The sequence below is a fragment of the Heptranchias perlo genome, chromosome 5 (assembly GCF_035084215.1).
Source record: "Heptranchias perlo isolate sHepPer1 chromosome 5, sHepPer1.hap1, whole genome shotgun sequence".
NCBI lineage: Eukaryota > Metazoa > Chordata > Chondrichthyes > Hexanchiformes > Hexanchidae > Heptranchias > Heptranchias perlo.
In genome coordinates, this window is record NC_090329.1 from 54,070,993 (window position 1) to 54,088,606 (window position 17,614).

The window sequence follows — 17,614 nt, forward strand, 5'->3', positions numbered from 1 at the left end:
AAGAGCATACATTGATTCAATCAGATATCTGATTACTGCAGTGCAGTGAACACAGTCTTGATCCAAGTCAGCATTAAACTCTGATCTTGAACTACAGAACAACATAATTTCTGTTTGCACAAAACTGCATGCCATGACCTGTAAATATTAGTTTGTGTTGCTATACATGTACATGAAGTAATTTTTCTCTTTTTATTCCTTACAGATTCTCTTTTGGGGTCTCAGGGATCTCAAGCGTGTGAATCTAGCACAGGTTGACAGACCGCGAGTCGACATAGAATGTTCAGGAAAGAGTGTGCAGTCTGCACTCATTCAGAACTATAAGAAAAATCCAAATTTCAGCATTTTGGTCAAGTATTTTGAAGTGGTGAGAACTGACTACCGTAATTGTGTATGATTTACATATAACTGTAGGACATGTAAGTCATGTGGTCTATTCTTTATAACTGAAAACATTTTCTGCCAACGAATTTGCTTTTAACCAATTCAGCACACAGTTTTCATGTTTCAAAGACTAATTCTTTGACTTATGCAATGTGATAGTAAAGGATGGTTATTCATAATTTAGTCATCAAATTTTGAAAACGAAGCAACAAACTAGCCATTAAAATTTCAACAAGGTATTAACAAATGAGTGGAGCAGTAACACATGTCTTTAGGGAATGGATGTCTGTGGAATAAGAGTCGCTTCTGTCCCTACCTCAGCTCATCTACTGCTGAAACCCTCATCAATGCCTTTGTCACTTCCAGACTCGATTACTCCAATGACCTCTTAGCCGGCCTCCTATCCTCCACTCTCTGTAAAATACAGGTCATCCAAAACTCTGCTGCCCATAATCTATCCCGCACCAAGTCTCGTTCATCTGTCACCAGTCTCTTTCTGACACTTTCTACATTGGCTCCTAGTCTCATCACCTCAAATTAAAAAATTCTCACCCTTCTGTTTAAATCCCTTCATGGCCTTGCCCCTCCCTATCTCTGTCATCTCCTCCAACCCTCTAGAACTTTCCATTTCTCCAATCCTAGCCCTGTGTGCATTTCCCCCTCCCCATTTGTCCCACTATTAGAGGCCGTGCCTTTAGTCGTCTAGGCCCCACACTCTACAATTCCTTGCCCAAACCTGTCCACCTCCATCTCTCCCTTCAAGACCTTCCGTAAAACACGCTTCCTTGACCAAGCTTTTGGTAACCCCTCCTAATATCTCCTTCTTTGACTTGACACCCATTTATTTTTGATTATGCCTCTGTGAAGTGCTGCAACGTTGAAGGCACTGTAAAAATAGAAGTTGTTGTTATTCACGCCCTAGATTGCACACTTTGCTATGAACATATTGGGCTGGATTTTACTGTGAGCCCATTCATTAGACTTGCACCTGCCCATAGACTTTCCATGAGCTTTTGCATGGCAAGTTACTGTCAACGGGACAGCCAAACGATATGGCGCCCTCTACAGGGCATCTGGAACTAGTGTGAACAGGGCAAGCATTGGTGTATCTTCTTAACCAATCAGATTGAAGAATCGTTAATAACTGCGCAGAAGTGTAAGTTATAACAGTGAATTTAATGTCAAATCAGGTACAGAAAGCTGAATAAAGAGAGGGTGAGGAAGATTGAATTAAGAGACAGAGATAAAAGAGACAGAAAGAAAAAAAGTTTTTAAATTATTTAAGTTTTTAAAAATGTCCAACAATAATTAAAATCTAAAGGAATGAGACTCCACACTTGTAAAAGTTAACTTTCAGTGCCAAAGAGGTTGTTTGGCAGGAATTAAGGCTTACCACGCCGTTAAAAGGGTACTTAGACTTGAAATGACTTGACTTAACTTTCTGTGGTGAATTTGGTCCGTATCTCTGAGGTAAGTACAGGAACTTCACGTTGTTCAATATATTTGAATGGTAAGTCAGCCAGCGAGATGCCATTTTCATGCAGCTTTTGGAGGAGCATCGCATCTCGAACAGCAACTTCCCGATTAACTGCGCACATGCGGACGACCGCATGTGCGCAGTTAATCGGGAAGTTGCTGTTCGAGATGCGCTGTAAGCCTCACCATTATTTTTACAGCAAAATCCGGCCCAATAAAAGAAAGATCAGTAAAGATAGGCTCATCAACGCACATCCTATCAAATGGTGCACCACCTTCCACAACAGTCAGTAATGCTGATTCCCGGGGAGGCAAAAACACAGAGGAAAGAAATTCTGGGAAATTTCATCCAAATTCCCTAAGGCAATCAGGCAAGCTGCAAGAGACCTTGGTTACCTATGATGTATCACTAGAGCTTGCAGCTTATCAGAAAATCACTGGTGCACTGCTTGCAATTTTCCATCTATTCTGCCGATGGCACAGGGTCTTGGAAAATGTTGCCCCATGACGTCGTGGATACAATGGACATTAAGAAATATTCTAAGATTCGTTGACAGAAATTTTAACCGCACAAGCAAGTTGGCAGAACATCAAACTGCAAGTAAATAGATTGCTATCATTTTTCATATTTATTTATTTCTAGGGTACAAAGCCCAACAGAGATCCATAGCTGAGATCTGACAAACTCATCAAGTGCACAGTTGGAGTGTATATTGATTAGTTAGTTTACTTTTGAGACAAATCTTCACTGAACCTTTAGGTTACAAGCGATTGATTGAAAAATCCTTCTTTTAATAGAATTCTAAAATCTTCATTAAAATTTTAAAAATCAATAACTCTTTCAACCCAAAGATAGTGTTGAGGACATATCTTTTATTGATGATGTCTGCTCCAGTGGGCTGTTTATGAATTGTCTCATCAATTGACCAAAACCCTTGATGTCATGCTCAAAAAGACATCTAAAGATTAACTTTGATGATGCATCAGCCAATCAAGGGTAGTGGCTTAGAAATTGGATTGCACCTGAATCAGGGTGCAATAAGGGTGCTGCACACACTACACATGCCTGAAGAGTCCCCTGGCCTCATTAGGATAGTACAGGTGAGCTGTGGACTCCAGTCACACCCCCAAAGGCCACACACTGGTCACAGGGGGAGTGTGATCGGCCGGTTGGCATAAGGTGAATCCCAGGAGGTGGGGAGAGGCAATTGGGAGGGGAGCGATCGTGAGCCATCAGCAGCCCGCAGGTTTAATGTGGAGCTAGGAGGAGTAATCCTGTTCCTCCTGGCTCTACACACAGGTATTTACTTATGTTTTTGCTGGCATCTTCCAGCAGTCCCTTTAAAAACTGCTGATTTGGCTGCTTTTCGCCCAAGGAAACTGACCGCAGGATGATTGGCGCATGCTGCAGTCGGCTGAGAATCCATTTTATAAATTGGCTTTAGTCCCCCTGATTTGCATTGGCAATAGGCCAAAGCCAGTTTTAGGTTGATAACCCTGGCAACTGCAGGGCACCTTAACCAATATAGCGTGCGGACATACCCAGCACAAATGAGCGCGCGTATCCTGCACGACACATTGGACCCTTCAGCACTCGTTTTTCACATAAAAAACGAACACTGTAGATCCAATTTCTAGGCCAGTCTCTCCAGGATGAATGGTGAAACCCTGGACACATTGGCAACTTGATTGCTTGAAGTTAAGAACATAAGAAAAAAGCTAAAATAGGGTGTACTATTTAGAAATTAATATTAACATTAAAATAGTAAAAATAGAAGAGAGAATGAAGAAGAGAAGAATAGGAGAAAAGGGAGGGGAAAGTGTGCAAAATTAGTCCCACAGGCAATTTTAACTGGCCACCTGCTCGGTTTCCTCTGAGTGGACAGGGTTAAAATCGCGCCTGTAGAGTTAGGACACAGAGCTGCAGGAACTCTAGTTAAGAATACCTTTGGGAGTTCCAACCTACAAATGGACACAATAATGAGATCCAAGTTACCATCCCCGGCATCAGAATAAAGCGAGGCTAAGTATTGTTTGGTTATGGTGCAGAAAGGTATTGAGAATTTTATACCAAATTTTATACCTTGTAGGTAATCTCACTTCAGTCCTCCTTCACCCGAGTCTCTCATTCTTGTTCCTGGAGAGTAGGCAAATTCTGTCACAACTATTGATGTGGTGCTGCCAGCTACATGTGGAAGATATCAGTTCTCTCCCAAGGAAGCTGCTCCAGCTGCCCGAGATATCTTACTAAGTAACCAAGCTGAGACTTGGTGAAATCCATCACACATGTGCCTGGCTGATCTCAATATCAAGAAGGATTGCAGTTAAATTGCCCCATTGTGAAGTGAGCACCATAATGACTGCATTAGAGTAACAATCTGATACCTGTACCTTATTCTCTGGTATGGCAAGTGTGCTGTTCCTATTAACATTTTTCTGTTCCGTTGCTAATAGGATCTACCAGAGAATGAACTTCTTCACCCTCCCCTTAATATCCGTGTGGTGGACTGCCGTGCTTTTGGCAGGTACACGCTGGTTGGTTCACATGCGGTCGGCTCCCTGAGAAAGTTCATCTACAGACCACCAGACAATAAAGTTCAGAACTGGGCAAATGCAGGTACATTAGAACCTAAGAATTTTTAGAAACGTGAAAAGTTCATTGGGCCTAACAAGCATATCAATTTCTGACAGTTTTCTATTCTGCCTATCTGCCTGCTCACCTTCTCCCAGAGTGATCACCTGGAAATTTGTCCCTTGTACATATGTATAGTTCTCATCGCTCATTGAACAAGGTTTGCTGGGGTATGAGGCTACAGGAAACCTGTGACTTGCCCCTTGGGCTAACATTGTAAGAGCTCCAAGTCTTTCTTTGCAATTATCATCAGGATCATATTCATGAGACATCTTCCTCATTATGTTTGTCTCTAGTTGTATTCTATTGCTATCCCTATTTTCTAAAAATCAAAAGGAAAGCTGATGTAAGAAATGGAAAACTGTCTCTGCTGTGGGAGGAGATGTTCACCTCAGGCTGAAATTAAGACATGGGACACAGCAGAAGGAGCTTTCCAGTCTTGCTGTGTATGCTTTTCTGATCTTCATAGAAATCAGGAGCAGGATAAGTGGCCAATTCCAGAACACCTTTCATCTTTAGCAGGCCTGGGCAAGCAACTTTTCAACCCTGCTCTATTTTAATTGATTTGTAAATTTATCTCTTCACATTTCAACAGCAAAGTGAACTTACCAGAAGAATTTAACAGGCTATCTGATTGTGCTTATTGATGGCAAGCTATTGTAGAATGTTATTGTTAAATATTTTGTATTCAATATACCTTCTATTCTCAACCTATTTTTGTGGAACTGTAATTCTTTTTTACAACTTTAAATATATGTGTCCAGTGTTCATTTTATAATACATTTAGCTGGAAGAGTGATTCATTTCTTGATGTCATGAAGTTTATTTTTTAAGTTTAAAAACTATATGCTATAGCTGTAACCATCCCCTTGTATAAAAAGCAAAATTCATCTGAATAATCTGCTACATTTCTCTACCTATAGAATTGCACTGTACCTATCTTCTCCACAACCCTTTAAACAATTATAATTTAATGCACAAAAATCCTACCTATGAAAAATGTAATAGTGTTTAATACAGAAATGAAGGGCCTGATTTTATATTTTTGACACTGGTTTAGTCATAAATGGGATGATACACGAGCACAAGAAGAAACGTAAGGGTAATTTCACCAATCCTGGGCTCCGAGCAGGAAGCCACACTCGAAGGGTCGGAGAAAGAGGCACAACAGTATAGCGACGATTCTCCAACCCACGCCCTCTTGGAGAAAAGCTCCACGCTGGCAGTACAGGATCAGTGACTTACCCTGTCACTTGTTAAGGGGTGCATCACCACTTCAAGGGCAAACAATCTAATTGTGCCATAAGCCACAGTTAAATCTAATTTGAATTTGTATAGTATGCAGCCTCGTGTTGTAGATGGAGAGGGCGGGGAGGAGGAGGGGTGGCTATTACTATATCAATGCAATTTTGACAATACAGGAGTCATTGCCAATAATTAAAATCAAGCCCTATATGTTAGCAGTTTGCCAGTATATTTTAGCTGTTCCCCACTGTGCTATATTTCTAAAACTCTTTGAGGGAAGCTCGCCCTTTATTGTTTCTTCGCATACTTGCCAACATGTCACTAGCTGAAGGTGTGACAGTGCTCTGAATGTAAAGAACTGGTGCCTGTCTCACATATATAGCAACAATCAGGCAGTTCCAAAACCTCAGGAACTTGTAATGTGCAAAGCCAACATCATTTCTGCTTGATTCTTTATTTAGTTGGCATTTGAAGACAGGAAGGAAATCTTGTAACATCCGATGTTGTTTAACATAATCCTACTTCAGAGATTTTCAGTATAGTGAATAAGATTTGCTGGATTGAAAATTGGAAGCAGTTCTAGTCATCACGGATAGGATTTTCCATTCCCTCTCCATCCAATTTCAGGTGAATCTGGGATGGAAATGTGACACATCCCATCATTAGCATAATAGCAACACCCCAACACCACCTGCACGTTCCCCTCCAAGTCACACACCATCCCGACTTGGAAATATATCGCCATTCCTTCATCGTCGCTGGATCAAAATCATGGAACTCCCTTCTTAACAACATTGTGGGAGAACCTTCACCACATGGACTGCAGCGGTTCAAAAGGCGGCTCACCACCACCTTCTCAAGGGCAATTAGGGATGGGCAATAAATGCTGGCCTCGCCAGCGACGCCCACATCCCATGAACGAATAAAAAAAAAGATCGTAAATCTAGCCCTATATTTTTTAATGGACATTTGCAGTGAAAGTTGCTCATTTATTTCTCGTGTGGTGGTAAAGTGCATCCAGTGTTACCATTTCCATGGTCATACGAATAAAGAAAGGAAGGAGAGGTTGCATCTGACTCCACATTAAAGGCACTTGGCTCCCCTTCTGCCTAGACTGTTTTGGGCATAAACAGGTGAATTCAAAGTGCCATGTTTTCATGCCACAGTATCACCAGTTTTGATGGGCCCATCCCCTCTTGGAAAATGCTATGGTTGGAACCGAATTTCACTCAGTTCACCTTACAGGAATGAAGTGGGACTGAGAAATATTAGCATCTGGATAGGTGATGCACATATATACATGACAGTTGGCTTTGGGGATTTATGGTGATCGTTGTAGATCAGCCAAAGAGTGGGGACAAAATGAAAACTAATGAACAGGACTTAATGGGGGAGAAATTCAACTTCATTCGCCTGTTTTTTAGGTGAAAAATAAGGTCAGGGGAAAACTCCCCGTCACAATCTCTTGCACCCAATCTCTCCCAGAAGTATGACGGCTGCTAAATTGGAAGCCAGCAACTTTCAAGTATGCAGGGCACCCGCCTCAAGCAGGCGTTAGGACCCCAATTTGAATATTCAAAGCACCTAACGCAGCTTTTAGGGCTCCAATTCAAAATTGCTAAGGCCCAGTTGTTTCTGGTCTTCAGCAGGCTAACCACAAAAATACTGCAGGTCATTGCTGGGCCAGACTTGCCTCCCTCCAATTCACCACCTCCCCTCCCCTCCCCCCTCCAACGACCTACCTGCAGGATGAAATTCCTAAGATCCCAATCAGGTGTCCCAATGCAGCTCACCTGTTTTGTGCAGATGAGGCCCAAGGTCCAATTTCAAACGGGCCTCAGGTTGTGTCTTTGGGCAGCGTTCACATCGCACCATTTATTTCACACCGGAGACCAGCATGACTTGAATTTCTCCCCCAATGTTCTATAAACCTTTTTTTCTGTCATATTTTTCATTTTATTTTTCTCTCCTAATTTTAATCAAGCTAGCTGACTTGCAGTGTGCTCCCATACATCTGCCAATGGCATTCTTGGCCACGACAAGGTGCGTGAGAAGATCTTGAGGTGACTTACCTTCTGATATTCTTCCCTTTGTGGGGAAGGTTGAGGTGGTGATAAAGGTGCATCTTAACAACCACCGCACTGTGTCACCACACTGCCCAGATTGGCATTTAATGTTAGAGAAATAATTATGTTTCCATAACATATTGTTAGTAGATGAAGGTATGGAGATGTGCTGACTCCTGAAGTAGATGGCTACAAGTTGCAGTCCATAGGCTATGATAATCAATCAAACATGGCTCTTGGATCAATGGAGCAAGCAGAAAATACTAAAAATGCACATTGGCATTGCAAAAGAGACAATATCGTGTCATTTCTCCTTTCAAATACTGACAGAACTGCCATGTGTTTCCAGCATTTTCTGCTTTATTTCAGATGTCCAACATTTGCAGTTTTTTCCATTAAATCCAATGGAGAAAGTGCATTCAGTTCCATTTAATCCAATGGAGAAAGTGCATTCAGTTCCATTTAATCCAATGGAGAAAGTGCATTCAATGAGCATAGCATTCCATCTCAGTGCAGGGCAAATTGGCGTTATCTACCTGATCCGATTTGGAAGCACAGCTCGCAGAGGTCAACTAATGAAGGAGGGATCCTCGAGGAACTGAATGGGCACAAGATGGAAACAAACTGGAATACTTGGGTGGGAAAAATAAATAAAATGATAGCCTTGGAGAGAAAATTATACTTAAGTATAATTTTTAGAAAGGCACGTTAGCAATTTCAGTGCAGAACCTGGATAAGTACACTTATTTTATTTTCCAGTGTTTTACATGATAGGGAAATAAAATTCTCAAAGGGCTGTTATACTGTTACCAATAATACTCATTAATACTGCATCATTCCTAGTTGGCATGTAGTTTGTCACATGTCTATGTGACATAACCTTCACCCACATGACTTTTGCGGTCTACTTTTGTCTCATCTCAGATCTCCAGAGTCTTTCCATCCATATTCTGATATTTTTCTCGCCTTGTTCTGTCCCTGTCTGTTTCTGCCTGTCTGTTTCTGCCTGTCCCTGTCTTCTGGATTTCCACTGGGTTCTGTTCAGCTAAACTAATGAATGGATACCAGGCATTGGCAAATGGAGGCCCAATCTCTCGCCCTGCAGGTGATATCAACATTAACATGGAAACGGAGATTCCAGTGAAGAAAATGGAGACTGTTGTCAAGCTGGATGCTGTAAGTATGTCTTTTGGATAGTCTGAGCAGCTGTTGGAAGTGCATTCCTCTCTTACTGTTCATTGACATTGTTTTGGATATTGTATAAATTCTGGTGTTTTAGCCTAGGTCCAGGACAGGACTATGCATGTGTAAAAATTAATTTCTATTAAAGTACTGGAAGGCACTGGAAGCATAACTGAAAATCAGTGTTTATCTACATAATGTATCCTGTTGATTTTTTTTAATTCCCTGTATGTAAATTGCCTCATAAAGTAAGTCTAGACATGGGGGATGATTTTAATCCTACCCACCCAGCGGAAACCGGACGGGGTGGGCAGATAAAGTCACCCAGGACACTTACCCGCCCTAAAGTCGTAGGGAGCTGACCTGCGGCTATTTAAACCTGCTCCACTGAGCAGGCGGCAAGTTAGCCAGCCAAAGCTGGCAAGGTCCTTTTTAACATATGCATGTCTGGTCCCGATGATGTCACTGGGACCTGACTGCACTTTTTACTCGAGGCCTGAGCTGGAAGTGGCAGCAAAGAATTGGACCGGGGTCACAAGGTAAGTATAAATTTTTTTTAAATCTTCCTTGTTAGGCCAGGAGGAGCAGGAGTGCTCCTCAGGACCCCACAAGGGGTTCCTTGCCATGATGACCCTCCTGCTACACCAGTAGAGTGCAATGGACAGCCAGCATCTCTTCATTGACTGCTGGCTCTCGATCCTGGGGTCCTCGTACTCGTGTGAGATGTGCCAGAAGCTGTAGTAAATTTTGCAATTGGGCTGCTTTCACTCTATCCAGCAAGCTCAGCCCATTTGTACGCTGTGGTATTGAACCCTACAAGTCAGGGAGTCCTTAGCTTCAATGCCTGGTCTCTGCAGAATTAGCTGACTTCAGCCAGACCAGCAGTGAGGTCACTGCAACTGGCCTCAGAATTCCAGGGGTGAGGAAGGAAAAAAATCAGCCAAGTTCATGCTTCTGACTCCAGTGACTTGTGCTGGTGGAAGATGACAGATGAGGACGGGATAATGACCTCAACAGACGTATAAGCTGCTGACGTTCATTGTCTAAGCTCACAAATAAAGAATGACCACTTGGGTGAGGAACCAGTCGGTGCCTGTGGAACTGGGGCATCGGACTGTGCATGCAATCCCAAAAACTGCTGGTCTGGCATTGGGAAACACATCGGGGAGGAGTCAAAATCAGAGCGATAATCACACACATCTCCTCCTTGTGGCCAATTCAGAGTGGCATTAGCAGAGGCCTAGAAGCAGGTCACATGCTAACCTTGTCTCTGTAATGGATGGTATTGCTGACCAGGGAAAAAAACTTGAAGAAGAGGGGCTTTTACCTTCATAAAAGGAATGGGATAATAAAAGTATCAATTTTGATCATCGACAGTGAGATGAAATGAGATTTGTTGGCATCTCTATTGATGTGCTTTATCCACCATGATGAATCCCAGTACTTGGCTGTCAAAACTCTGGAACTGATGATGTCCATTTGGTCTGTGAGGTTTAGTTCTGTAGAGTCCATAGAGTCCGCAGCAACATGTGAGAACGCCTTCTAATACTGTTCCCAGACTATACCCATGCATTTATCGAGTTTTAGAATGCAGGCTCTAACAATAATTTATGTTCATAAGCATGTTTTTGTGATTTCTCATTTTAATTCATTTTTAGCATCTTTTTGTGAGTGCTCATGTTTTCCAAACATATAAACAGATTTTACTTTATGACGTCGGTCTGTGTTTCTTGTATGTTCTCTTGCTCTATTTCTCCAGGATGGAGACAGTATTTTCATGATATCTGTGTTTTTACTTTTGTGATGCTGACATCATGTTGTTTGTTTCCATTTGATGACAGAACTCTGATGCTGTTGTCAAAGTGGATGCGGTAAGTTGAAACACTGAAGTAGTGATAACTCGTCACGTGTCAGAGCATTGCAATGGGATGTGACCTTCTCATAATTTTGAGAAGAAAACATTCTTTGCCCTTTAATGACTTCACTCTATATTGCCCAAGTCCATCTAAGACACGAATACTGCTCCCATATCTGGGGAGGCTCTTCTCACATCTCTCATACATTTCTATACAAGTTACAAGACATAGTTCATCATCCTCTGCCCTCCCCGCCCCCCCACCCCCCCCAACAACCTTTTTTGGTTTTCACTATTTTCTAAATGCTACTAAGGTAAGTGCTGCTCTGAGCTTTCTTCTTTTGTTCCTTCTGAGCTCCAAATACCCGAACCTACACTCACTTATCCTTACCACCTAAGTGTGGAGAAAGCAAGACTCATCTCACAGTCTCCTACTATAATTCATTCTTTCCCATGACCGCAAATCTCTGGAACTCCTTACCTTGTTGGTTTTTCCATCCCCCTACAATCTTCATGATACTTAAACCCACACTAGGCACCACCAATTCATTATTCTTCATTTCTCCTGTCTTCTCTTTTATTGCTTTCAATCTTGGTGGTGTCCTGCAGCGATTATTCTGTTTTCTCAATTAGAAAACAAAACTAGAATGGTACTTTCATGGCACATGGTATGGGCATTAAGCCAACATTGCCCTCCCCCAAACTTGAGTTGAACTGATCTGTTCCGCAAATGGGATGTAAAGAGACTGGGATCTTGCTTGCCAGGCGTTTTGTAAGTGTATAATAGCATAATTGTGATATGATGCTATAACTTATGTCATTATATGTATTTGCACTAATATAAATCAATTATCTGAAAAAATTAAAGCAGCTGCGTGAAGACCTACCTCAGTAGGATGTTACCAGGGCTGGAGCGCTTCAGCTATGAAGAGAGACTGGGAAGATTGGGTTTGTTTTCCTTGGAGCAGAGGAGGCTGAGGGGGGACATGATTGAGGTGTACAAAATTATGAGGGGCACAGATAGGATGGATACTAAGGAGCTTTTTCCCTTCGTTGAGGGTACTATAACAAGGGGACATAGATTCAAGGTAAAAGGCGGGAGGTTTAGAGGGGATTTGAGAAAGAACTTTTTCACCCAGAGGGTGGTTGGAGTCTGGAACTCACTGCCTGAAAGGGTTGTGGAGGCAGGAACCCTCACAACATTCAAGAAGCATTTGGATGAGCACTTGAAATGCCATAGCATACAAGGCTACGGACCAAATGCTGGAATATGGGATTAGAGTAGACAGGGCTGATGGCCGGCGCGGACACGATGGGCCGAAGGGCCTCTATCCGTGCTGTATAACTCTATGACTCTATGACTCTAGTAGTTCCTGCTGCAGCAGATACCACAACCTTTGTAAAGTGAACTTTCCTAGTAGGCAAGATGATGGCTCTGGAAACTGTGATTACAGAACAGGCCGTTCCAGGAGCTGAGCCAGTTTGAAGCTCCCTTGGAAAAGCAAAATGCACTATTAGTGGCCTCAGTTCAGGATTCTTGTGGTACGATCAAAGCTCTTGGTCTGTTGAAACATGTCAGGCTATGTTCCAGGGAGAAACCAAGTTTTCATCTGCACTGTTGGCTCCTGCTGGGGGTCTAATTTGTCTTTGAATTTAAACACTCAGACTCAGCTCTGCTGTGGTTCTAGACTCGGCTGAATGTTCTGCTGCGACTGAAGTGCACTTGAAACAAATGTAATTCAGCAGCAACTATTACACAATTATTTTGAACAATACAGAAATAAAAAGCAACAATTAATATCAAAAACGCCACAGACAAATTCTCTGCCAGAACAAATAGCTGTGTGTTCAAGAAACCTGCACCCACAGTATATATCTCAACAGTTTTGTTACTTTTTTCAAATTGGAGAATCAAGAAGCTAATTAGCACAGTGGAAGTAAGAAGTTTTAACTGCAGTTGTAAACATTACGTAAACTTTTTCACAAATTATTTCACATATATTTATAGATTAAAAATAGAAGCCTTGGATCTAACGTGTGCCATCACATACTTCTGGTAAAATGATCAGGGTAATTTGGACTTTAGACGATAGTGTAAAACGTGCGATATCTTGACTTCAAGGAAAACGTAATTCTGGAGAGGTGTTTAATGGGTATCCGAGCCAGTATCATGAGTTTTACACTGTTTCCAAAAGTCAAAATTACCTCCATTGTCTTTCAAAACATTGGGAAAATAAAGTCATTGAGCCTGGAGCCTGAAGTTTGCAAGAAGCCAACAATTGCCCTCTGATTGACCCGAGCCATTTACAAGCAGCTACAATTAGCTGAATTTTCCTTTTTACACTGCTTTCCTACTTGAGCAGTGGCCATAGAAGGACTAATCAGACTCGTAGCTAAACATTAAAATCATGCTCCAGCCCCAGGCTACCTTGAGCCTACTATATTAGATCCACTACATTTTAAAGTATAATTTTAGAAATATTTTTTACTGAAATTTGCTCCCAATGTCATCCATCCATCCAAATGGATTATTCAACAAGTGTTGAAGAGCAGTATAAATAGATGATGAAAATTCGACTCTGATTCTTAAGAGAGCTGAAGAAAATAACAGTGTCAAGGCTATTAGACCTTTAGTGAATGACTGTAGTGATGCAGTACCTGTTAAATGCCACCAGGTGAAGCCCAAACATTTCCATTAATTTCGAAGGCGCTATGTTGTTTGAAAGAAATCACCAGGCTTTTAGAGTTTGCTTTTAGAGATCTGGACATTTTGACAATATTAGGCCCTGCATCTGTCTACTCCAAATAAATGTAGGCTACCAGCATTTTACCTATGATTTGATCATGTCTTCTCGTGTGGATAAAGGTTTCTCTCGATAAGTTGGGTGCAATGCAATGGTTACTAATAAAACAGATGAATCACAGTTTAAGTTAATCCTTGTCTGCTTCCCATGGCACTTCCTAACAGGTAACATAAAATATGGAACTACAACTCCTGACGCTCCAAGCAATATAGAGTTTCAGCATTTCCATAGAAATCCAATTCCTAGAGGAATAGGATTAAGTTGTTGTTGGTTGTTGTTATTATAGTCTCAAACCTATAAGGCTACAATTTCTAATTTTCTTCAGAAGATACGGTAACAAGAAATATTCAACTGGGTGGCTATATCAAGCTGTAAATGTTTTCATAAAAGCATGTCTCTAAAAGTTGTGTACAGAAAGTGTCTGTGCTACTTATTCTGCCTAAGATATTCATGATATAAAGGGTTAGCTGATGTAGAAATGGATGTCGGCTCCAAACCAGCACAGACTCAGAGATTTATCTAGGATCCCACCTATGCATGCAGTGGGAAGCTACCCCTCCCGCTCAGGGGTGGGGTTGCCATACCTGCACAATGAATCCACGGTGATAATAAGAGATGAAAATAGCAACATTTGTCACAGTATTAAATTAAATCTTTCTTAAATGTTTCATTTTTAAAAGGGTCACTTCAGGACTGTAGCACACAAACAAATAATTATGTTTGAGCAGAGGTGAAAATCCTTTCTCCCTGCCCCAACTAAAAAAAATAGTTTTAAAAAAATATTCTGATGGGAGGATGACAGGAAGATATTTGGGCCAACTTACCATAGAATCAGAATATGTCTTTCAAATTTAGAAATGGGCAAAACATCTAATATCAAATTCACCAATGAGACCAGTATCTGTCCAATTTCTCAAACCTTCTCAAGCCAGGTTTGATTTTCAATAAAATATTTCAGTGATAGAATGGGATAACTAAGTTTCTTTTGATGCTGTAAACAAAAATGGCAGCCAAAGTGGTTAAAAAACAGACCTATGACTACCATCAAATAATTATAATCCCATTAAGAATGGCCACTTAAAACCAGAGAACCAACAAAAGAGAAACTTCGCATTGCTCCAATTGATTGTTACTTTTCTCACACTATGTGTTTCTTGTCTCTAGAATGAAGATGAGAAATCAAAAAAGAAGAAGAAAAAGAAGGGAGAGGAAATAGAAGAGGAGGAGCCTGATGAAAGCATGCTGGATTGGTGGTCAAAATATTTTGCCTCCATTGAAACTCTTATGGAGGTACATCCTGATTTAGAAGTTTGTTCACTGGATCATTGCACAATAAGTGATTTAAAGTGTGCATTTTAGTATATATTCACGTGGCATTAATGCAATGTAAAGTATCCAGAGGCATGCTTTGCACCAGATGTGCACCACCTAGTGTTCTTGGAACCTATGCATAGTCTAAGTGCAAGGCTCAATAAGGACCCACCTTTTATACTTACTGGGAGTACAGCTGGAGAGCCTTAGCTCAGTGACCACTTCAGAGTGGTCAATAACAAAATAAGAAGAAGAACTTGTAATTAGATAGTAACCTACATGTCCCAAAGTGCTTCATAGACAATGGGGGACAGTGGTTAAAATTTCAAAAATCTGAATCCCGACCCCAACTAGCCTCCAACGTGCCCAATTCCTGTTTTAACGGGGGCGGGCAACTAATCTGCTTTCGAGAGGTGGGTCAGTTATTTAAATATGTTAATGAAGTTACCTGCCTCAAATTTTAAGAGACTTTTACATTTAACGGCTGCGGGCTGGATTTCCCAGGGCTCGGGGAAACCCAGCAGCTGAAGGGAGGCGAGAACGGCCGCATCCAGCAGGTAATTGGCTTTCCAGCACTGCTTGTGGGCCAGGAGGAGCAGGATTGCCTCCCCCTGGCCCCCAAGCAAACCTGCCGCCGTTCCCACCAACCGCGATCAGAAGCCCCCCTGCCACGATCCTCCCCCGACTCGCGATCTCTCCCCCGACCCCCGATCTCTCCCCCGACTCGTGATCTGAAGCCCCCCCCCCCGACCTGTGGTCTGAAGCTCCCCCCCCCTCCGACCCATGGTCTGAAGCCCCCCCCCCGCCAACCCATGGTCTGAAGCCCCCCCCCAACCCATGGTCTGAAGCCCCCCCCCACCCGACCTGTGGTCTGAAGCCCCCCCCAGACCTGTGGTCTGAAGCCCCCCCCCCGACCCGTGGTCTGAAGCCCCCCCCCCGACCCGTGGTCTGAAGCCCCCCCCCCGACCCGTGGTCTGAAGCCCCCCCCCGACCCGTGGCCTGAAGCCCCCCCCGACCCGTGGTCTGAAGCCCCCCCCCCCCGACCCGTGGTCTGAAGCCCCCCCCCCGACCCGTGGTCTGAAGCCCCCCCCCCGACCCGTGGTCTGAAGCCCCCCCCCCGACCCGTGGTCTGAAGCCCCCCCCCCCCGACCCATGCTCTGAGCCTCCCCCCAAGCTATGATCTGAACACCCCACTATCTCCCCCCCCCCCCCCCTCCCGACCTGTGACCTCCCTCTCGACCCGTGACATCTTCAAACCCCACCCCACTCCCCAGTTGTGGCCTTCCAGTGCAGGCCTACCTGCCCGACGGTCGGCCAGCCTCTCAATCTGGCCGGCTGCCGGCCAGGAAACAGAGAAAAAAAATTCAAATGAGGTCCTGCTGTTAAATTTGGCAGGACCTCTGCGTTACCCCCATTTCCGGGATTCCTGGCCACTACGACACCCACCCCCTACTCTCTCTCAGTAAATATCGGGGCCAATGAATCACTATTGAAATCCAGTCACTGTTGTTTTGTGGGCAAAATGGCATTCTATTTGCACACAAGGTCGCACAAACAGCAATGACATGAATGATTATTTAATTTGTTTTGGTAGAGTTGGTTAAGGAATAAATGTTGGCCAGGACACCAGGAGAACTCTCCTGCTCTTCAAATAGCACCTTTTAATCTTTTATGTCCACCAAAACAAGCAAACGGAGCATTTGTTTAATGTCTCATCCAAAAAGTGCCAACTCTGAGAATGCATCACTCCCTCAATACTACAATGAAATATAATCCTGGATTATGTGCCCAAGTCCTGCAGTGAGGCATGAACCCAGCACTTCCTGGGTAGCCCTCGATTTCTAATAGGACCACACTACATCGTTAGACCTACCTCCAAAGACCAATCCTTGAAAGGATTGCTTTCCATGTCATTCTCCCCAAAAGTGCCGCTGATTCATTTAATAGGTGTTGGCAACTGATTACAGCAGTGCCTTACCCCCAGGATGCTCTCGGAGCATCATGCACCGAGCGCTGGAAGTACCACAAAAATATTTAAATGATCTGACCTTGCTTTATCAGGCAAGATCAGCTGTATGGGGTGCAGGTGCACACAAGAGCAGCACCAAGACTGTAAATTAATTGTGGCAAGAATGGACCAGGTGAGAGGACCTCATGGCATGCCTCAATGCTTCAAATTTGCATAGTATTTTTTGTTATTGTACTTCACTCACTTCACGCCATTTTTGAATGAGAGAAAAAATGGCCAACCCCCTCCCTGCTCTTTATCAAAGTTGCTCTTAAACCAGCTGCTGGGAGGAACATCATAAAGCAGCCCAGGATGACTGCCTCTCTGTTATGCCTTTCTCCCTGTAGGATGGTGGCTGACCTCCACTCAACTCCCCATTGCAACATGACCGAGATTGGGAACCAGTTCACAGGGGTACAGTTTTGAGTCTTTTTCAGCCCTTTTATAAAGGGAGCTGATGGGACAGAATCTAACATGTTTCCAGAGGGGGCCCTGGCATCCCTCTCCTCACCTCAGGGAGCAGGCAACCTTCATTGTGATTCCTGATGGACATCTTAGATGCACCCTTATACCATTATTGGTATTGAAAAGAGGGAACCTCCCCCGACCTGGAAAATCTGCTGGGGTCATTGGCAGAGTTTCCCAATGGGC

The 17,614-nt window shown here is 43.1% G+C and overlaps 1 protein-coding gene across 2 annotated transcripts in view; it reads left to right on the top strand.

The window, feature by feature from the left end:
- The window catches only part of otofa (otoferlin a), a 397,912-nt gene that overhangs the window by 310,175 nt on the left and 70,123 nt on the right, over positions 1-17,614 (top strand). Inside the window, exons 30-34 of one of the 2 annotated variants that reach the window (XM_067983769.1) lie at positions 206-367; positions 4,315-4,477; positions 8,909-8,979; positions 10,827-10,856; positions 14,809-14,934. In XM_067983769.1, the coding sequence (XP_067839870.1) occupies positions 206-367; positions 4,315-4,477; positions 8,909-8,979; positions 10,827-10,856; positions 14,809-14,934 (552 nt within the window). Of the gene's footprint in view, positions 1-205; positions 368-4,314; positions 4,478-8,848; positions 8,980-10,826; positions 10,857-14,808; positions 14,935-17,614 lie in introns of both variants that reach the window. The other variant, XM_067983768.1, reaches the window with a different exon arrangement.